Here is a 19,738-nt window from a genome sequence, read left to right on the forward strand (position 1 = left end):
TGGGCAGTTTCCAAAAGTTTGGGGCTGGCAACACATTTAGCCCTGAAAAATTATTTTAAAAAAAAGTTTGAAAATGGTTATTTCAATGATTTTTATACTCTATTTTGAATTTTTTCTTGGGGAGTGGGAGACTTTCTCATAGTTTTTTTAATTTTCAGAGTGTCTTAAAAAAATTTTACTTCAGTCCACTATTACTCCTGGCCATGACCCCCCCCCCCCCACTCCTCCAAAAAAATGAAATCCTGTATCCGCCCCAGCGGGTAACGCCAACAATCTTTCTATAAAAATGGCCTGATCAACTCTCATTTTTGATTGTACAGGTTAATTAGATGACAAATGTAAGAAAGCAAATAATTTCATTTGGAACTTAAGTAGTGGAAAATTATAAAAGAAACGAGCTGATGTGTGCATCACATGACTTCCTTTTACTCTAATTTAATGTCATTTTCTCATTATTAGCAGTTTTAATATGATTCAATAGTTTACTCTCTAAATATCACCAACAATGGTCAAATTAAAACCAGATTTTAAAATTTTTTTAAAAAAATCGCCAAATTTGTCGCCAAGTTGGCGACAAAACTTGGCGACCAAGACTGGCGATATATCGCCAAGTGTCTGCCAAATTATAACACCACTTGAGTTTACATCGAAATTAACAATGGTTTCCCCCCAAAAAGGGGCATAAGACCTTTTTTGGAGCATCCGAATACAACCAAAAAGGAAGGTGCACAACTAGAGCCCACTAGGAGTCTATGTAGCAAATTTCCACTTTCTAGGACATTCCGTTCTTGAGTTATGCGACACACATACATACGTACATACAGACGTCACGAGAAAACTCGTTGTAATTAACTCGGGGATCGTAAAAATGAATATTTCGGGGGTCTATACGTTCCTAGGCACATACCCACGTGTGGTCAGGTTGAAAAAAAAAAAACTCGACATTCATTTGGGGGTGGGCAAAATGGAAATTAAGACCGATTTTTGGGTGAAAATTTTTTCGCGAATACAATACTTCCTTTTTTGTAAAAGGAAGTAAAAATGAAGGCAGATTTATTGCAAAACCAACTCGATCCGAATATCTTTTATCGGTAAATACTCAGACAATATTGCTTACTTAAAAAAGAAAACAAAACTAAAGTGATACACCGGATGTTTTTCAAACGAAAAAAAAACCTTTTCGAAAAAGTGAAGCGAACAGAAAATGAAATGTTGTTTTTGTCTCTCCTGTAAAAATTAAAAAAAAAAAAAAAATAGATGAGTTGGTGTTGATACTTAAAACGTCTCAAATGCATACCAGTAAGTATTACATAGGAAAAAATCACCAATTTTCTCAAGTTTGGTCTTATTGAGGTATCAGAATCTTAATATCAGCAAAAAAAGAAATTAAATTAACGACAAGTTATTGTTTAAAAATTTTGTATAATTTTTTGAAAATATAACACATTTCCATATTTTTTCAATGTTTATGGTCCTAAAAAAGTAAAAGCAGGGACTTTGTTCAGAAACTTGAATAAATAAAACAATTTAAGATTTATTTGTATGGTTACCTGATGGTGAGGCACAGCTAAAATAGACATTTATCGAAGTTAGGAGGACTAACATTTACCTTTAGCTTTTTATTTAATCAACATTTTGGGGATTCCTTTATTTATTGATTTTTTCAAGTTCCAATTCCTGTTTGTCTTAGGAACAAAAGGTTTTTTGAACTAGACGAAATCTTACATGTTCTTTCCATCCCTGATGTTTCAGTTAAATCGTCAAGTATTAGCGTCGAATATATGAAGTTGCCAGTCATTTTAGTACTTATTCAGGGTTGCCACTCAATTTTGGAAAAAAAATTCCCTGTGTTTTCCCTGTATGAAAATAAAACATTACAAACGAGCGAGCACTGATTATTTGGAAAAGAACATTAATATCTTGATAATTTCACCACAGGGTAAAAAAACGAACCACAAATTTCTAAATAAATAAGGGAAAATAAATACGAATTCATAATAACTGAAATAATAGCATAGTGGTTGAATATGTTCAACTTTTTATTCAAAAAAAAAAACTTCTCTTAGCCATGGACCTAAAAGTGTATAAGTGACCCAGAACAATGATTATTGACGACTTATTTCATACACTCTAAATTATCATGAAATTCAAGATTCTATTTTTATGATAAATATTTTAATATTTACTTTAAAAAAAAAAACTTTCAAGCAAAATTACCATTTTTTATTTTACTTTATTTTTGAACTTTATTAATATTCTCATTATAATTATTACTATTTATTTAATTTTTGGTAGTTTATATATTTGGGAATTGATTTTTGTAACTTTAATTTAAGAAGGAAAAAAAAATTCCCTGTATTTTCCAGGTTTTTGAGAAAATTTTCGAAATTCCCTGGATTTTCCCTGTTTTTTTTTCGTTTCTTTAATACCCTGTGTTTTCCCTGTTTCTTCAGGTTTCCCTGTGGCGTGGCAACCCTGTTATTACTGAAGAACAAAATACTGTGAATGTCGTTTTTCCTCGAAGGTACTTTACAGGCAGTGAAGCTCTTTTCACATGGGCACAACGATTCTTAAACTGCCTTTTAGGTCCTGCCTATTTCCTACCATTTAGGATAACTTTGAACAATTTGAGAAAGTCGTAACATATTTGCATTGATATAATCAAATGGTTCAATGCTATTATTTCAATAAAAATAGCGCGACTTTTGGAATTTAAAAAAAAAAAAATCAAGTTTAGCTTCTAAATAGCCTTTTAAGCATTTTTGGATTGTACAATACTTTGTGTACAATGTTGCAACGCATTTAATAGAGTTAGCCTTTAAATGCTACTAAAATATAAAATGTTAGTTTAAGTAAAGGTTAATTCATTTTATTTATGACTTTAAAGTTAATCAACAACACAGCTGGAGTTGGAGAAAGTCGCGATCGAGTGGCGAATGAAACGAAAAAAAATTATTCCCCACTTTTTTTATTTAGAGGCGAACGGCGACCGCTTACATTGATCTTTATCATATGTAGCATGTAAAAGTAGTAAAGTAATGCACAACGAGCTGATGTGTGCATCACATGACTTCCTTTTATTCCAATTTAATGTCATTTTCTCATTATTGGCAGTTTTAATGTGATTCAATAGATTACTCTCTAAATATCACAACCAGTGGCCAAATTAACAAACCAGATTTTAAAAAAAAATTAAAAAATCGCCAAGTTGGCGATCAAAAGACGGGCGATATATCGCCAAGTGTCTGCCAAATTTTAACACCACTTGAGCTTACATCGAAATTAACAATGATTTCCCCCAAAAAGGGGCAAAAGACCCCCTTTGGAGCATTCGAATGCAACCAAAAAGAGAGGTGCACAACTAGACCCCACTAGGAGTCTAAGTACCAAATTTCAACTTTCTGGGACATTCCGTTCTTGAGTTATGCGACATACATAAACACGTCACGTCTTTTATGTAAAAGGAAGTAAAAAAGGAAGTATTGTATTCGCGAAAAAAATTTCACTCAAAAATCGGCCTTAATTTCCATTTTTCTCACTTCCGAATGAATGTTGAGTTCTTTTTTCGACCCGACCACACGTGGATATATGCCTAGGAACCTACAGACACCCGAAATATCCATTTTGACAACCCCCGAGTTAATTACAACGAATTTTCTCGTGACGTCTGTATATACGTATGTATGTGTGTATGTATCTCGCATAACTCAAAAACGATATGTCCTAGAAAGTTGAAATTTGGAACGTAGACTCCTAGTGGGACCTAGTTAGGCACCTTCAATTTTGGTTGCATTCGGATGTTTCTAATGGGGTCTTTTGCCCCTTTTTGGGGGGAAGTCATCGTTAATTTCGATGTGAACTCAAATGATGTTATAATTTGGCGGACACTTGGCGATATAACGCCAGTCTTTTGGTCGCCAAGTTTTGTTGCCAACTTGGCGACAAATTTGGCGATTTTTTAATTTTAAATTTGATTTCAATTCGGCCACTGTTGGTGATATTTAGAGAGTAAACAATTGAATCACATTAAAATTGCCAATGATGGGGAAATGACATTAAATTGGAGTAAAAGGAAGTCATGTGTTGCACACATCAGCTCGTTGAAAAGGGAAGTAAAAATGCGCGGTACTTACCGGGCTCGCCTTCGGGCAGCCCGTCATCTCCGACGGGGATGTCCCTCTGCTGCATCTCCATGGGCAGGGCGACCGTGAACTTTGGGGCGGACACTCGCATCAGGGCGTCGTGACTCGGTCGGCGCCCCGCCTCGCCCCACACCGCGGACAGGTGCACCGCGTACCGGGTGCCCTCGATCAGACCCTCCACCCGCTGACCCGTCACCGTGGGGGGCAGGCTGAACTCTTTTTCTAAACCTGAAAATGATGAATTGTTTTAATTATTTTGCAGTAGCTGGAAAATCTTTTGTCGTTCTAGCTTATATGTTTCTTTTATAATCCGCTTTTCCTTTTTTTTTCCTTCTAAATCCACTTTTTTATTTGCTTTTCGAATTTGCATACAACTTTCCACCTAGATTTTAACCCTTATCTGGGCACGCCATCATTGTTAATACTGTTGCTTTGAAACGGTTCGCCATTAAAAAAAAGTTATTTTCTCATAGCAAATATAATCAATTTTTGAATATTTTATTATTTATTATGAAAGGATTCCGGGCTGTTGTGCCGTGGTCTGAGTGTATATTCTCCAAACGTTTCGGCTGCATCTGCGGCAGCCATCCTCAGTGGTTCCGAGTTCGTAACTTCCAGGGAAGAGACTTCTTGGCAACTGATGCAAGTGTCGAAGTGCTGTCAACATTTATAGGGCATGGGTCCTCTTGGTTCTGGACTGGGATTGGCTGTCTTCATCGCTTCCTGATTGGAGCTTAGGCTCTCCTTTTCCTGGCTCGGGGATAGGCTGCTGGGGATTCAATCCCCGAGCAGGAAAAGGAGAGCCTAAGCTCCAATCAGGAAGCGATGAAGACAGACGTTCACCAGCCAATCCCAGTCCAGAACCAAGAGGACCCATGCCCTATAAATGTTGACAGCTCTTCGACACTTGCATCAGTTGCCAAGAAGTCTCTTCCCTGGAGGTTACGAACTCGGAACCACTGAGGATGGCTGCCGCAGATGCAGCCGAAACGTTTGGAGAATATACACTCAGACCACGGCACAACAGCCCGGAAGCCTTTCATAATATTGACACCGGCCGTGAAAGCCTTCACTCTTACATTTTATTATTTGTTTGTATTTCAGCATATCCTAAAAGTTATAATATCTCCAGGAGATATTTTCATCAAAAATTTGTCTAAAAATCTAAATTTATTATTACAAGTAGTACGACAAGTTCATAATCAACTATTTTTTTCAAATTATTTTTTAATGCCTAAAGAGAAATAAAGATGCAAAACTTTCAAAACTGATTGGATCAAGCAAAGTTAAGGGTTAAATGTTAAGGCTAATTATTAAAACCTACAATTTTAACACTCATTTGTGTTTAATGATTTTATAGCATCAACAGACTACACTGAGTCAGACAATTTTTTTCTCTCCCCCTTCTGTTTTTTAGATATTTTAAGTGGCAAGAACCTTGAAGGAGGATGTCTTCCTGGAGGACTCCTACGGGTACTTGGCTCACATTTGCCTTCTGAATAAGAGAAAGCAAGAAAACTCCTACCAGGCAACTCGATGAAGGTTGACCAGCTAGGGCGATTCTCGAACTTCTTCCTCTGTCGTTTTCAACCGATCACGTGGTCGAAACTGCATACGTTTCAACTATCTGATACAGTAGAGAACCAAATATCCGGGAAGCTCGGGACCATCGCTGTCCCGGATATCTGAATTTCCCGGTTTTCTGGATCGCTAAAAAGTGCTATTGGCCGTTTGTTTATGAAACTTAAATTACTATAATAAATAGTAATACATATTAAAATAAGAAGAAAATAGTTCAAAAATGCTTATTATTGAAAGTTATCCATAAGACCTGAGGCAATCTCATTCATTTTGAAAAGGGGGGGGGGGAAACCCACTTTTCCATGTTTTAAAACAAAAGAAAATGAAGGGAAGGGCAAGCAACAAATTTTTGAACATAAATGTGCGATTTTTCTAGTATAGTTTATGAAAGAATTTGTTTTCTTGAACGCGCTTTTTTTTTTTTTTTTTTTTAACTTCTTGTAAAGGTTTGGTGTTTGCGATTACGGTAGTTATTGATAACTACTGCTTTTGCATTAAGTTCATACCAATAAAAATTGGATTTATGATTCTTGCGTTTAACGATTTCTAGATTCCACCATCAACTATCCAAAAAATTCGTAAATCTGGTTTTCGGTGTTTCCCGCGCTTTTCCGACGTCACTTACGCTCCAAACGGCTTTAATTAGAGACTATTCAATAAAATGTTGCATTAGAATGTGACAATATTCATTTCTTTAGTAATCAGTTGGAATAAAACACGAAAATTTCAGACTTACGAGTGTACTTTTTAATTCAAGAAAATATTTCGGAAATGTTGCCCCGCGTTAAGGATAACCCTCTGAAGTTCATTTTTGTAAACATTTTCCCGAATTATAAATGAGTAATATGGTATTTATTAAGAGACCGCTCATATTCTTTTAGGTATTTCAAAAAAAAAAAAAAAAAATGCTTAGTTTTCCAAAAATTGCAGAAAATGCGCATTTTTTTTTAAATGTCGGGAAAATCGGCAAAGGTTGCCGGATTTTTGGTTCCCGGATAAAAGGTTCTGCACTGTACCAAATTTATCACGTGATTGAGTCGAAACGATAACAAAGTTAACCGACGCGTACGAGAATCAGATCGTTTGTATAACAACAACCTCTGCTCTGCACATCCTCGTTTCTCAAATCGGAAACTGAAACTCCTAGCCTTTCGATTCCAAATCACACAAGTTTCTCGTTTGTCACGAATCGGTAACTAGTCAAGCTCCCGATTGTCGATTATTGAGCTGAAATATGATCGGTTGCATTTCATTTTTACTCTTGGTATGGCTCGCCCTTTCGATTTTTTCCAGAGATAGAGAAGAGCAAGGGTATGTTATGCACTCATTGCAAAAATTATACCGAAAACAACAAATTCATAACCTGAGAGAGGCTCATTCCTTTTTCCGAGCGTTACAAGCTAAGCTTCGATGCTTCGAAATCATCAACAACCATCTTCACGACAAACAAACTCTTCCATTATCAATCTGTGATCTTCATAAATGGTAAATTATGTTATAACTGCCAACTGCTTAGACTACACCTTGGATTAAGAGATTACGAGACTGAATACTTGCGATAGGATGCAGGTATGTAAATACATCGACTTCTCAAAGCTGGTGTGTGTGGGGGGGGGGGCACTACCCCTCATACAAATGGTCTGCTTTTGGTCGATTATAGCATTAGTACCTGGACGACCGAGCCTCGCTCGACTTTAAAAGAATTATTTTTTGTCAACTCGTGCTTTTTTAAGGTTCAATACTTTTCCAAATATACTTGAAAAGCTTCACGTTAACGAAATATTAAGCACTCGATCTTCTTATAACACTAAAGTATCAAACAAAGAAGATTCTGAATGTAATAAAATCAACAAAATTTAAACTATCTGTTACATTTGTTTCCACTATACAATTTTCTTGTCAGTAATAAAAATATTTTGACCTTGGAGCCAGTTTGCTATGGTGAAATCGGTTTTTAACCGAATACTTCCTTTCATACTATGATGCAATTCACGATTTTATCCCAATCTAGATTTTCTTTTTGAATAAGTACTTTTAGTGTAGTTGGTCACTTTACGCCAGAAAATGCTACATACAGCATGATATCCATCAAAACTGATGATCCACAAACCATTCCAACAAATGATAACAACTGTCTTAACAAAACATACAGTCTCAAGACTTACGTTTCTTCGAAATAAAATTTAGATGCGTGTTTTAAAAAAAAAACATGTTAAACTATTTGAAGTGTAAAAAGAAAATAAATAAAATAGGACGGTCAAGCAATAGTTTCACTTAAAAAAGAAAAAAGTCTTACATCGATTTACAATGCTTTTGAATTTGTTTTCAGCCAAGTGTGTTTGAAATTAGCCAAAGTGGCCAATATCAGCCAAGTCTGGCAAATTTTCATTGTTTTGGTTGCAAATCGTCTGCCTGATGCGTCAACTCACAGTTTACTTCAGGGCTTAACTCAATTTGACTTTATATTAAAAAAACTGTTTTTTGTAAAAAATCGCGTTTTTACAGAAAAAACACTGATGTAGATGAACTTAGAATGCAAAACTACAATTAAATCCAAAATTTCATCCAAATCGTTAGAGCCGTTTTCGAGATACGAAATATATACATACCCACAAGAATTGCTCATTTAAAGATATAAGATTACACTACAATATCTGCTCCTCTTTCAACATTTATTTTGCTTCCCTTCCATAATATCATTGTTTTTTGCATTTTAGGCACAATTGCAGTTTATTTTAAGGTAACGACTTATCATTTTACCTTGCAGTGTGTGCGCCTCGTTTTAGCGGTTTTAAACAAAAATTACTTCAAACTGTTAAAAAAAAAGGAAAAAAATGTTTGAGGGGGATTCACATTTTGCCATTTAACTGAAGTGGTGAGATTAGGGCCAAAACGGCAAAATCCTACGCAGTGAAAATAGTTTCTTTAATACCAAGGAAAGGACATTGGTAAGGTTAATGGCACTTTTTTATGAATGGACAATTTTGCGAAAATGTACGAAAACGATTAAGTAAAAACAATGTTTTTACACAACCTGTAATAATATTATAAAATATTAAAGTTAAGGCAGTCACGCCATCGACAAAGAATATTCCTGTTCGATGAGAACACTATAAAGGGCACATAATAGTTGTAAGTGGTTGGATGGTTTTGAAACTAATGGAATACACTGGACGGGGGGGGGGGGGAGTCCTCTGATGATAGGAGCTGGTTTGAAAATTCAATTTTCAGCAAAGTAAATATTTCAGTGATATACAGATTTAAGATTCATGGAACTTTTTACATACTTGAAAACAGTCGCTTTCCTTGCATTTGAAAGTAAATCATAAGATGCCACAAAAATCTATCAGAGAAACCGATATAATAGTATGTAATTTGTGATGCAGTTAGTGCATAATATCTGTTTCACCAACTGCATCACATTGATTAATGTCTTCGTTACATTAACCATTCACTAGTTGAAATCTTGCACTCGATGTAAGTGTATTTTGTTTTCACCAAGGTAGGAAATTCAGACTGCATCCTGCCTTCTCTGAGGACTTTAAGGATGAATACTCTGATACCTGCACATTAACCTCTTCAGTCGAAAATATGAAATATTTGACCAGAAATGTTGATATTTGGTACACAGTGTACTATGGTAAAGGGTATCTTATATACAAAATTTTGAATTTGTAGGAGAAAAATCAAAAGAGTTATAGCACGTCCAATATTCCGGAGTTATAATTTTTAAATCAATATTTCATGTACAAAAACGATAAAATACCGAACAAACTTCATTATAAAATGTTCTACAAACAATTATAAAACATAATATTAGCGTTTGAAACGATTCATTAAAGATTATATATTTAAAAAAAAAAATCAGGAAGAAAACCTCGCTTTTCAGATGAAAATCTATGGTTGGAAAAATGAGCCGTTCTCTATCTCTCAATCCTTATATGTCAGTGTTGTCAATCCCAAGACGAAAAATTATTTCACAGATTATAATAAGCAGAATGTAAAGAGCCAACTACAAAAAAAAAAAAAAAAAATCAACTAATTAAATCAATTATTAAATGATTAGCAGCTGTTTGAAGTGGTTGTCCGGTATACCGGACACCAGGTCTGAAGGGGTTAAATAAGAGAAAACCAAGGAAATTAACAGCAGTTGACTATTTGTTAGGTAGACAACATGCAGAGTGTCAAAAAATTAGTTAGCCAAAACAAATTATTTAATGAATGTAATTCACAAGAAAAGAGTGAAAGTGAGATGGAAAAATAGTCCAAGTTCATCACTATACGTAACTTCCTTTCGTTACTCTGCAAATGCCCCATCGGTGAATCAGTGAATTAGTTTTTGTTTTTTCAACATGCTTCCGGGGTTCATATCAAATACAGTGCAGATCCTTGATTTTAATTCAGAAATGAATGCAGAAAGTAACGGAATGTGCACCAAATCCGGCCCAAAATCTGAAACGCAATTAAGTTGATCAACAGAAACATGCTCTGACAAATTTGTAGCAAGAACTGATTTACCGATGGAACATAATGCATAAAGGTTACAGGTACATATACCGTGAATTGCACAGTAAAGAAAGGAAGTCATATAACATTTGTGATAATAATAAACTTCGACTTTTTCTCCCTCTTGCAACAATATGTATACTCGCATTTTTTCCCCTTTAAATTACAGTCTTTAAATCATTCTTTTTAGCCAACTAATATAGACACCATGTATTAGAACAAGTGATTTCCCTCTTCATTTTTCGAAGCAACGAATTGCAACTTCAGGTATCAATCCTCGGCATCTTCTGGTTTCGATCGAAACACGTTCCTGTTGAACCACGTGCCACGCTTTTATATTTTCAAGATATTTTTTCATTCGTGTGCTTACTTTATCTTATTTTATTATTTTGAAAAAAGTTCTTAAGGGGAGTCGGTACCCCCTATACCGTCAATGTTAATTTGCACAGGTTCATGTACCCTTTTCTGAAAATCTATTTAAGATACAATTGTGAAACTTTTTCTGTACCTTAAGTAGACTCTTTTGTTTATACTGAAGTAAAATGTTACAGAAATAAAGCTTAGTTTTTTTCTTTTTTTTACATTCTAATGTGTAAGTCACTTTTTTTTTTTTTAAATGCCATTTTGCAACACAAAATCAACTCTATAAAAAAACTTTTTTTCGAATATGAGAAAAATTTTACTTCAGTATATGCAATTAGATGTATGGAATAGGTGGCGAAAATTTCAAAGCCTAACACAATTTAGTTTGTGAGAAAAAGGAACATTTAGTTTCAAAAACACCATTTCGAGATATTGCAATTTAAAGGGGAAAATCATACCTCATCAAATTAGGTTTACATTTTTTTAAAGCTTATTTTAACTTCCTTCTAATCTGAGTACGATCAAGAATTTTATATCATTTAATAGGTATTGAAATGGAGTTTCAAAACATATAAAAATCAAAAAATCGAATTTTTGAAAGTATTTAGGGTACTGACTTCCCTTAAAACGGTATAGTGTATTTTATTCCATTGATTCTACTCTCCGTTATGAATGAAATTATGCATTTGCAACTCAAGAATAGAAGAAAAAAAAAGAAAAAAACTTCAAAAAGAGCAGTGAAGTCTGTTAAAAAAATAATAATAATAACTTTGGGATAATTAATGATGTATTCCACTCGATCACAGCGTTTTAACGACTTTAATGTCGTGAAATTTACAGCGGATAATAAAAGAACTTATTAGGATAAAAAAGGTCCATTCATTTACTCCTCATAATGACTCATTATTATCTTATGTAGCTACTTAATTCAGTTCTGAACTATAAGACAAAAAGGAATTTTTAATAAGCTAATTAAGTACGCAGGAACTCTTTTTTCTGACATCATATAAGAATTTTTAAATTTTATCTAATGCCAATCGAAGTTACCATCCGATAATAAGGTATAAGGATAAAAAGGTGCAGGAGAAAATTCTTTTGGAAATAGTCGTTCTGTTCTTGTCATAAAAAATATGCATCTGCACAATCCGTTCTCATTTCTGATTTAAGTTGTATGTAGAAAGTTAAGAGAGTTTCAGCTTTATTTTATCCACATTTAAAATTTATCTAGCTAAGCGTTCGCCACGATTTTCTCTCTCTCTCTCTCTCTCTCTTTTTTTCGATGCGGGTCAAAATTAACCAAAGTGTACGTAGTAAGCAGATGTTTTAGATCAAGGGTATTTTTTCTTAAAACGGTTATTTTTGATAAATAATAAGATGAAAAAGTCATTGCAGTACAATTTAAGCTTGAAACATAAAAAATAAAATAAGATAATTACATATATAATTATTGTAAATACATGCATAAGAATATGAAAAATATGCAAATTCTTCGAGAAATCCGATTAATGTTTTCAAATTTATTTTTACCTATTGTGTTTTCTTTCCGAACATAACGGGCCGCTTGAACACATGGAATGGATAACTTCTTGACATTCGAAAGATTTTTTTTTCAACCCCTTCGTTTAAAAAAATCTAACTTAGGGGACCTCGAAATTTGAGGACGTACGATGTCTTTATGGACTTTTTGACGACTCATCGTGTCATTTATGTGCCATTAGACTTGTTGACACTTCTGAGACGTCTTTGTATGTCACAGAGGCTTTAATCCAGTTATCAGAAACATGCCATTGAGGGAGAAATAGGTGCTCATATTTTGCAATTATCTTACCATGTCCGTACTGTGTGAGGGGCGTCACCACCAGCGAATAAGTGAAGAGTTTGAGGTTTTGCCCTTTAGGCGCAGGGGGAGGCTTCCACGTCAGATGAACGGAAGTAGGTGTCATCTCTTCCACCAGCACCTCTAGTGGAGCTGACAGATCTGAAAGAGAAACAAAATGGCTCACTACAAAAGCGATCGACCCATTTCAAAAGAAGAACAAACTGACATTTTTCAAACAATACATTTTCAACTACTTCATTTTTACACAAGAGTTCAGATAACAAAAAAATAAATAATTAAATAAAAAATGGATGTTTTTTTATTTTTGTTAATATTTGATAGCTTGTTCGTCAGGTGCGGCACTCAAATGAAATCGGATTTGACATTTCATTTTTGTCGTCAAATTTATTTGTTGCTAGGCATTTTATGACATTTAGTATGTATTGAAATTAATATCAAGTCGCTCCAAGAAACAAGCAAAAACCGTATGAAACTTCTGATGCCAACCGAAAGTAGGGGAGCACAACTAGACCCCATGCAGACCCTACCCATGAAGTTTGAACTTTTTACGGTAAACCGTTTTTGAGTTATGCAAAATACACACCCACACACACGTCAGAGATGAATTCGCCAATTTTTCAGTACCAGAACGCCAATGAAAATAGTTGCATTCTTAATCGGCGACCGATATCAAGTTCAGTTCAAGTTCAGCTGGTACTGTTTGATCACGGATTGTATGGAATTGGCAAACATCCAGTTACGGCGACTCCATCTGAATGAGGGGAGAAATAAAAATTTTATGCGCGTATTCCGCTCATTTGAATGAGACTCTGCTTAATTTAGAGGCTAACATACATCTGCAAAATCTGACATCCCTGAAAACTAATAGATGCATCCATTTCCGCGTGTAAACCGGATGTTTGCCTTTCCATACAATCCGTGGTTAGGTAGTAATGGGCCTTTCATTAGACAAACCGATTAATTCTACTTTAAAAAAAATCCTTTATTCAGCTCTAAAAATGATTTATTGATACATTCATAATATGTGCTGAACTCAATTTCTGTCTTTTGTGAGGTTATCGCCCTTTGTTTATATTTGAAAGCCCCATGAATTTTCGGACAAATATCACATATACGTATATTAAACAAAGAACGTTTAAAGCTGTAACTAAAATAAAATGATGTAATTTAAATGTTGACCTTATGTAACAGGTAAATATTTTCCCAGAAAAACAGAACTGGAATGGCTTTACCGTACCAATTCACTCCTAATACGTACATACATACAAACACACGAACGTACAGACATTACAAGACAAGTCCTGATAATTAACTCGTGGATGATCAAACTGCATATCTCGTACAATCGCAGTCACATATGAGGCAGTGGGAAGCAAACGAATACAGTAGAATTTCTCAATGAGGGACACTAAGGGGACCAGACATTTTGACCCTTAAATAGAAATGTCCCTTATTCGGAGGTGGATGAACTGATGCATGCTGTTGCACTTAGAAGTATAATATCACAATAAGCATCAACTATTAATACTTAAGATTAAATACTGAAAATGTCTCATTATGTTAAAAAAATTCACAATTATTCAAATTTCTAAGTTTATAGTATTTTATTAATTAAAATTTAATCAAAAATTTTGTAATGGCAAAGTTTTGTAGCATACAGAAATAATTTTGAAGTAAATCATTACATATATTTGCTTTATGTTATGTAGTTTTCAATGTAATACTATGTGAATTACAATGAATGTTCAAAATTTTAAGTTTTAAATACAAAGCTAATTAGTTGTGGTGCACTCTCCGTCGACCCTGAACCTACTAGAATAAATTGTTGAGAGCGCAAATCATGCACGTTAATTTCAGCTATTTTTTTTTTTACAATACATTACCTGTTATCCTCCACATATGTTTATGTCAAATTTACCTCAATTAATGTTTCAAAGAAAAGTGAATCTTGAATTCCAGTAAATTCACTTTTTCTTATGTACTTACACGTTATTATTGTTTTTTTTTTTTTTTTTTTGCTTTGTGACTGTCCCTTAAACAGAGTGTCCCTTAATTTGAGGTAGGTAAATACATGGAAGTCAATATTCAAAAGGACTGGGACCAGAAAAAATATCCCTTAAATTAGTGGCGTATATATGTTTTTATTTTGGAAGGGGCCCATATATCCAAGATTAGCTCCTCCGCCCTTATTTTGTTTTTTGTAATTTGGGGGGGGGGTTACAATAGCGCCCTAATCTTCTCAATTTTTTTTAGGTCGGGCAAGAACTTAATATAAGGTTTGTCATCGAGTGGAGAAACCAAATAATAGTTTCAGGAAGGCACTCTCGAGAAATAATCGCTTCTGGTAACGGGGGAAGGGGGGGGGGTCTTCCCGGGAAATTTCTTGAAATTCTAGTCCTAAAAACGCAGCTTTAGACAGTCTCTGGTGATGCTAAAAGGAAGAAAAATTCGGGGGCTTCTGCGGTTTTTAGAAATTGAAATCTTAAAAACGCTATTATAGGCTGGATTTGTTAACTTTAAAATAATGAAAAGAATGGGACTTATTGAAGTTGCCCCCTATTGATTTTTGCTTTAGAAAATACAGCAAAATCCCTCACCCCTCCGCCCAATTTTTCGAAATTGATTTTCTAAAAACGCAGTTTCAGACTAATTTCGATGATGTTACGTGCAGGACGGTTCTGGGACAGCCCCCCCAAAACTGTTTTGAAATTAAAGTTCTAAAAAGCGAAGTTTTAAACAGATGTTCAGTAATACAAGGTGAAGGGATTTAAACACTCTCCACCTTAAATTTTCCAAAATTATAGTTTTTTCCTTGTCAGATTTCATACGTCCGAAATTTTTTCGTAACTGAAGTCTTAAAAGAGCATCTGTGGACCATATTTGGTAACGTCAGGGGTTCGGCCATTTTTCAAAATTGAAGCTCCATTAAAGGCAATCTTAAACAATTTTCGATGCTTTCAGAAAGCAAGGCGTTTGGTAGTTGTCCCCTGGAAATTTTTCGACATTGTAACCCTGAAAACAAGGTTGGAGAAGCTCTTTAATGGTTTTATTGGGTGGGGGGGGGGGATTTCAAAGTGGTAGCATTTTGAAGACTTTCTTGTCTTAGACTGACTAGGAAAAAGGGGGAAAATGGGGGGGGGACTGAAAAGAATAGGAAGTGTTAAACGTGATCAATATTTTGAAAATTTTATTTTAAAGTTCTTTTTAAAAGCAATTCAGATTTTTTCCCAACATTAGGCAATCTTTGGAAGTAAGAAGGAGTTCGAGAATCCTTCCTTGAAAGGTACAACGTAATTTCAGGTCATCTTTACACTGTTAAAACTACAGGTTGCATTCGGCTCCTTTCAGGGGGGAAACGCTTGTTCACCAGCGGCACCTAATACGGAGCCGGAATTGCACCTCTAACTAGGGTGAAAAACAGGCACCTTTTAAAAAATAGGCAGCCGGGGTGAAAAGAATGGACCTTCGGAGAGAGAAATGGCACCCTTACTGTAGATCCTCCTCCCCCCTCCCCCGTATTGTGTGCGTTTTTTTGAATACAGTGTTTTTTTTTTTTTTTAATAGTTTTGTTTTGATTCATGACATTCTACGTTTTGGACATTTTTCACATTGAACTCAGTACTGGAAATGATTAAAACTCGTAATTACAGCATTTGATCATATTTCAGAGTTTTCAACATAGTTAAGAAGTGCTCATTGCTTTAATTCATCTGATCGTTCTCTACATCAGTGTTTCTCAACCTCTTTTGACCCACAGGTCGGTAAAAGCAAATGAAAAACATTGCGGACCTGTGAAATTTTTATCCTTTTCTTAAAAATAAATAAAATAAATAATAATAATTATAAAAACTCTCGGGGCGGTAAAAAAACTTGTAAAAAATTCTGCGTACTGATGAGTTTTTTTTACAAAGTAATATTAAAAATGAATAAAACAATAAATATCTACAGACTTTATTTGATATCAAAGAATTGTCACAAATATATTTAAAGTTAAAGACGAGTAATTATTTGAATAATCATAGTTAAGTTACTGATCATTTGTGAAAAATAACCGCACCGAAAGTAAAGTGTAGAGGTACTTATGAATTATTTACATGAAGAGCCAAAAATATTCTGGGACATTAAAGTTACAGAAAAACAAATTCGTTTCTCAAACGTTCAAAATTTTAATCAAAATAACAATAAAATAAAATGCGCATGAAATTTTTCGACAGTTTAAAAATTTGAAGAAATTCCTAACACTATCGAAATTATTAACCGCTAACAGGAAATGATTCAAACACTTGAACGAAAAAGCAAAAGAAAAAGCTAGACGGAGAGAGATCTCTTTTTTGTTTTTTGCGCTCGCTGTTGTGTAGTAATCAACGAAGCACAAGAATCATTTTTATTTAGGTTCTCACTAGTTGATTATTGATAGTCTTGTTGCGGTTATTTTTTTGGTGATTAAATGTTGCTTATCGAATACTCAAGAAAATAATGATATATATATTTAGTAGCGTTTTGAATGATGGACATTTCACGACAGTAACGGTAAACTGAAAATCAACAACTAACGGTAATACGGTATCGTAACGGACTAACGGTAACTGAAAAGCATTAAACGTACTTTTAACTATGTTTGAAAGCCCTAAAAGCTACAAAGTGATCATTACTTGTTATTTTAAAGAATTATCCTAGAAAAGTTGAGATTTAATCCAATAGTGTACTTCATTCAATATGAAAGACATAGAAGCCACGCATAGATGCCACCTATCATTCGTCCGCCATATTGAAGTGGTTGAATGGTGAATGTATGCCGGAAGCGCATGCGCCAGCAAGTCATTTTGCGATTGCTTGCTGTTTTGGCACCCCTGTCTACGATTGTCTGCTGTTTTCGCACCCCTGCTCTACTTCCTGGCTAGTATTGCACACTTGGGCACCATGCTTTCACCTTAGGGGGAATATATTCACTCGTCTGGAACCTCTGGTTATAACAGTGTATATAGACGTTAAGTGGTAAGGAACGGTTCTAGGTATCTTCCTCTGAAACTTTTCAAAATTGAAATCTTAAAGCACAATTGCAGACTTTTTTTCATAGTAACCTCAGTGAAAGGATGTTGGTTCGGGGATCCTCCTCCAGAAATGTTTTGAAATTAATGCCCGAAAAACGCCTAAATAAATGTGTTTTTAGGACATCAATTTCCATTATTACTCCAACCGAACAACTGAAACTTATTTTAAATTTCTTTTAGGGAACGAGAGTAAAGGAGAGAATCATTTTGGAAAGAAAAAAAAGGGGGGGGGGGGGGTGAGGTGAATGAGAGGGGAACTTAAATTGCTGAGCAATTAGCTGCATCTGTTTTTATTATTATTATTTTTTTAATTTAAAGATTTCTTTTTGAAAGAATTGAGATTTTTTCCTCCAACATTATTCATTTTTGTAGCTAAAAGTTTTGAAATTATTTGTGAACAACTAAAACCAAAAATAACAACCCTTATTTAAGTTTATTTTCCACATTTTGGAGGGGGCCCGGGCCCCCTCAGCCCCTCCCTTATATACGCCCTTGCCTTAAATAGAGGTGTCCCTTACTGGAGGTTCTACTATAAGCGGACTTTTTGAAATTTCGAGTAGAACGCGTTCAAAGTTCTGATCCTAGGTAGGATTTTATTGAAATGTTTTTTTAAATCATGTTGTGTAGCAGTACCCTCCAGAGCTCTTGCCCTAAAACAGTAAAACAGAGGAGAGGCTCTCCTATCAGTTGTACAGGTTATCTCGAAAATTTTAAATTGGCCACTTACATCCCTTTGCTTCTCACTGCCTCATATGCACATGCGAAAAGGTCAAAAATACGACCCAAAGTTTATTCGAAGTTGAGTAAAATGGAAACTTCGGCCAAAATTTGGTTGCAAATCGTTTGTGATTACAGTATTTTCTTCACAATGGGAAATGAAATAAAAAGCTTTGATTTGAGACCTTTAAATGTATTTCAAAACGGAAGAACTTAAGAACGTCAAGAGAGTTTCACAAAATAATAAACAAAAAAGGCTTTAAGATGATAGGATAAATTGACGGTAATTTTAAACAAAGATACATATTGTGAACCAAACATTAATCATTCTCTGTAGATATGAACAAGACAGCAAAATACAATGTTCTAGAAAATGAAATAATATCTATACGTCTTGCTTTCTCAAAAAACAAAGCCATATGATTGATCAGCTGTCTAACCAAAGTACTCCTTAGATTGACTATTTTTTTTTTCCTTTCAGATATTCTCAACTTAATCAGAAAAATACATTGATGATGAAGAAACCTCACACGAAAAATGTTTCTTCAAACCAATTATATTTATTTTTCTGCCTGAAGCATTTTTTTTTTAATTTGAAAAATTGGATTTTTTTTTTTTAGTACCATGGAAAACTTCTAATTCGGACATTAAAATGTTCATTTTTTTTCTTTGAAGTTATTCCATAACTCTGCCGGAATCCGCACAATAGCAATCATTTTGATAATTTTAAATTACCAACAAGCTTCACTAAACCCTTATTTATTGCAAGCGGCGTCCACAGATGAGCGCTGCTCCACCTGAAACTGAAACCTTTTCTTCAAAGTCATGAATTATTAAGAGTTTGAAGGAGAAAAAACAAAACAAATTTGTGCGTGTCTTGCGTGCGTCCGAGTTATGTGGGGAAAGTTAATAGTCCAAGAGCCCATGAGTGCCAGTCCTACGTCATAGTATAAATGCCCAAAATTATTTTGTGTAAGGACATCAGAGCAGGTAAGAAAGGTTTGCTATTAATTAAGCTGACTCGCGCTGGCATCATAGGCAGGAAGCAGGTAGCAAAATCGCGTAAAATGGGGTCATTTCTAAAATTTTAAAAGTATTTTTTTCTGAAAGAGAATGTTTAAAAACACAGGATCCGACCATTTAAAAAATAATTTATATGAGTTTAATATTTAAAAAAATTACTTAAATCGGTGCGCTTTCATTTTTTACGCTTTTGTCGTGTGACATCACAAATGATGAAATGCCATTCAGTGTTGCCATTCACAGAGCAAAAAATTTAATTCGCATATTTACTCACGTGTATTGGCACCGATATGGTTGATAACAAGCGTAGAGCGCAATATTTAATTCGCTTCTTGATTATCAAAACGTGGTACAAAGATGCGCCAAATTGCATCATTTGTGACGCTATAAAGATTACGCCTTGTTTTCAAAATAGGACGTTTTAAAAAATTAATTAAAAAATAATTGTTGGGAAAATGAAAGTATTTTTTGGATCCATGATATTTTTTTTTTACTCATTCTATCAATTCCAGTGA

General features: G+C 34.5%; 1 protein-coding gene across 1 annotated transcript in view; it reads right to left on the reverse strand.

Annotated features, from left to right (window-relative positions):
* LOC129229783 (uncharacterized) overlaps positions 1-19,738 on the reverse strand; it is a 308,830-nt gene that overhangs the window by 4,441 nt on the left and 284,651 nt on the right. The window contains exons 2-3 of the mRNA XM_054864158.1: positions 12,421-12,570; positions 4,134-4,370 (exon numbers count right to left, since the gene is read on the reverse strand). Coding sequence (XP_054720133.1) covers positions 4,134-4,370; positions 12,421-12,570 — 387 coding nt within the window. The remainder of the gene's footprint in view (positions 1-4,133; positions 4,371-12,420; positions 12,571-19,738) is intronic.

Source organism: Uloborus diversus, chromosome 9 (genome assembly GCF_026930045.1).
Source record: "Uloborus diversus isolate 005 chromosome 9, Udiv.v.3.1, whole genome shotgun sequence".
NCBI classification, from domain to species: domain Eukaryota; kingdom Metazoa; phylum Arthropoda; class Arachnida; order Araneae; family Uloboridae; genus Uloborus; species Uloborus diversus.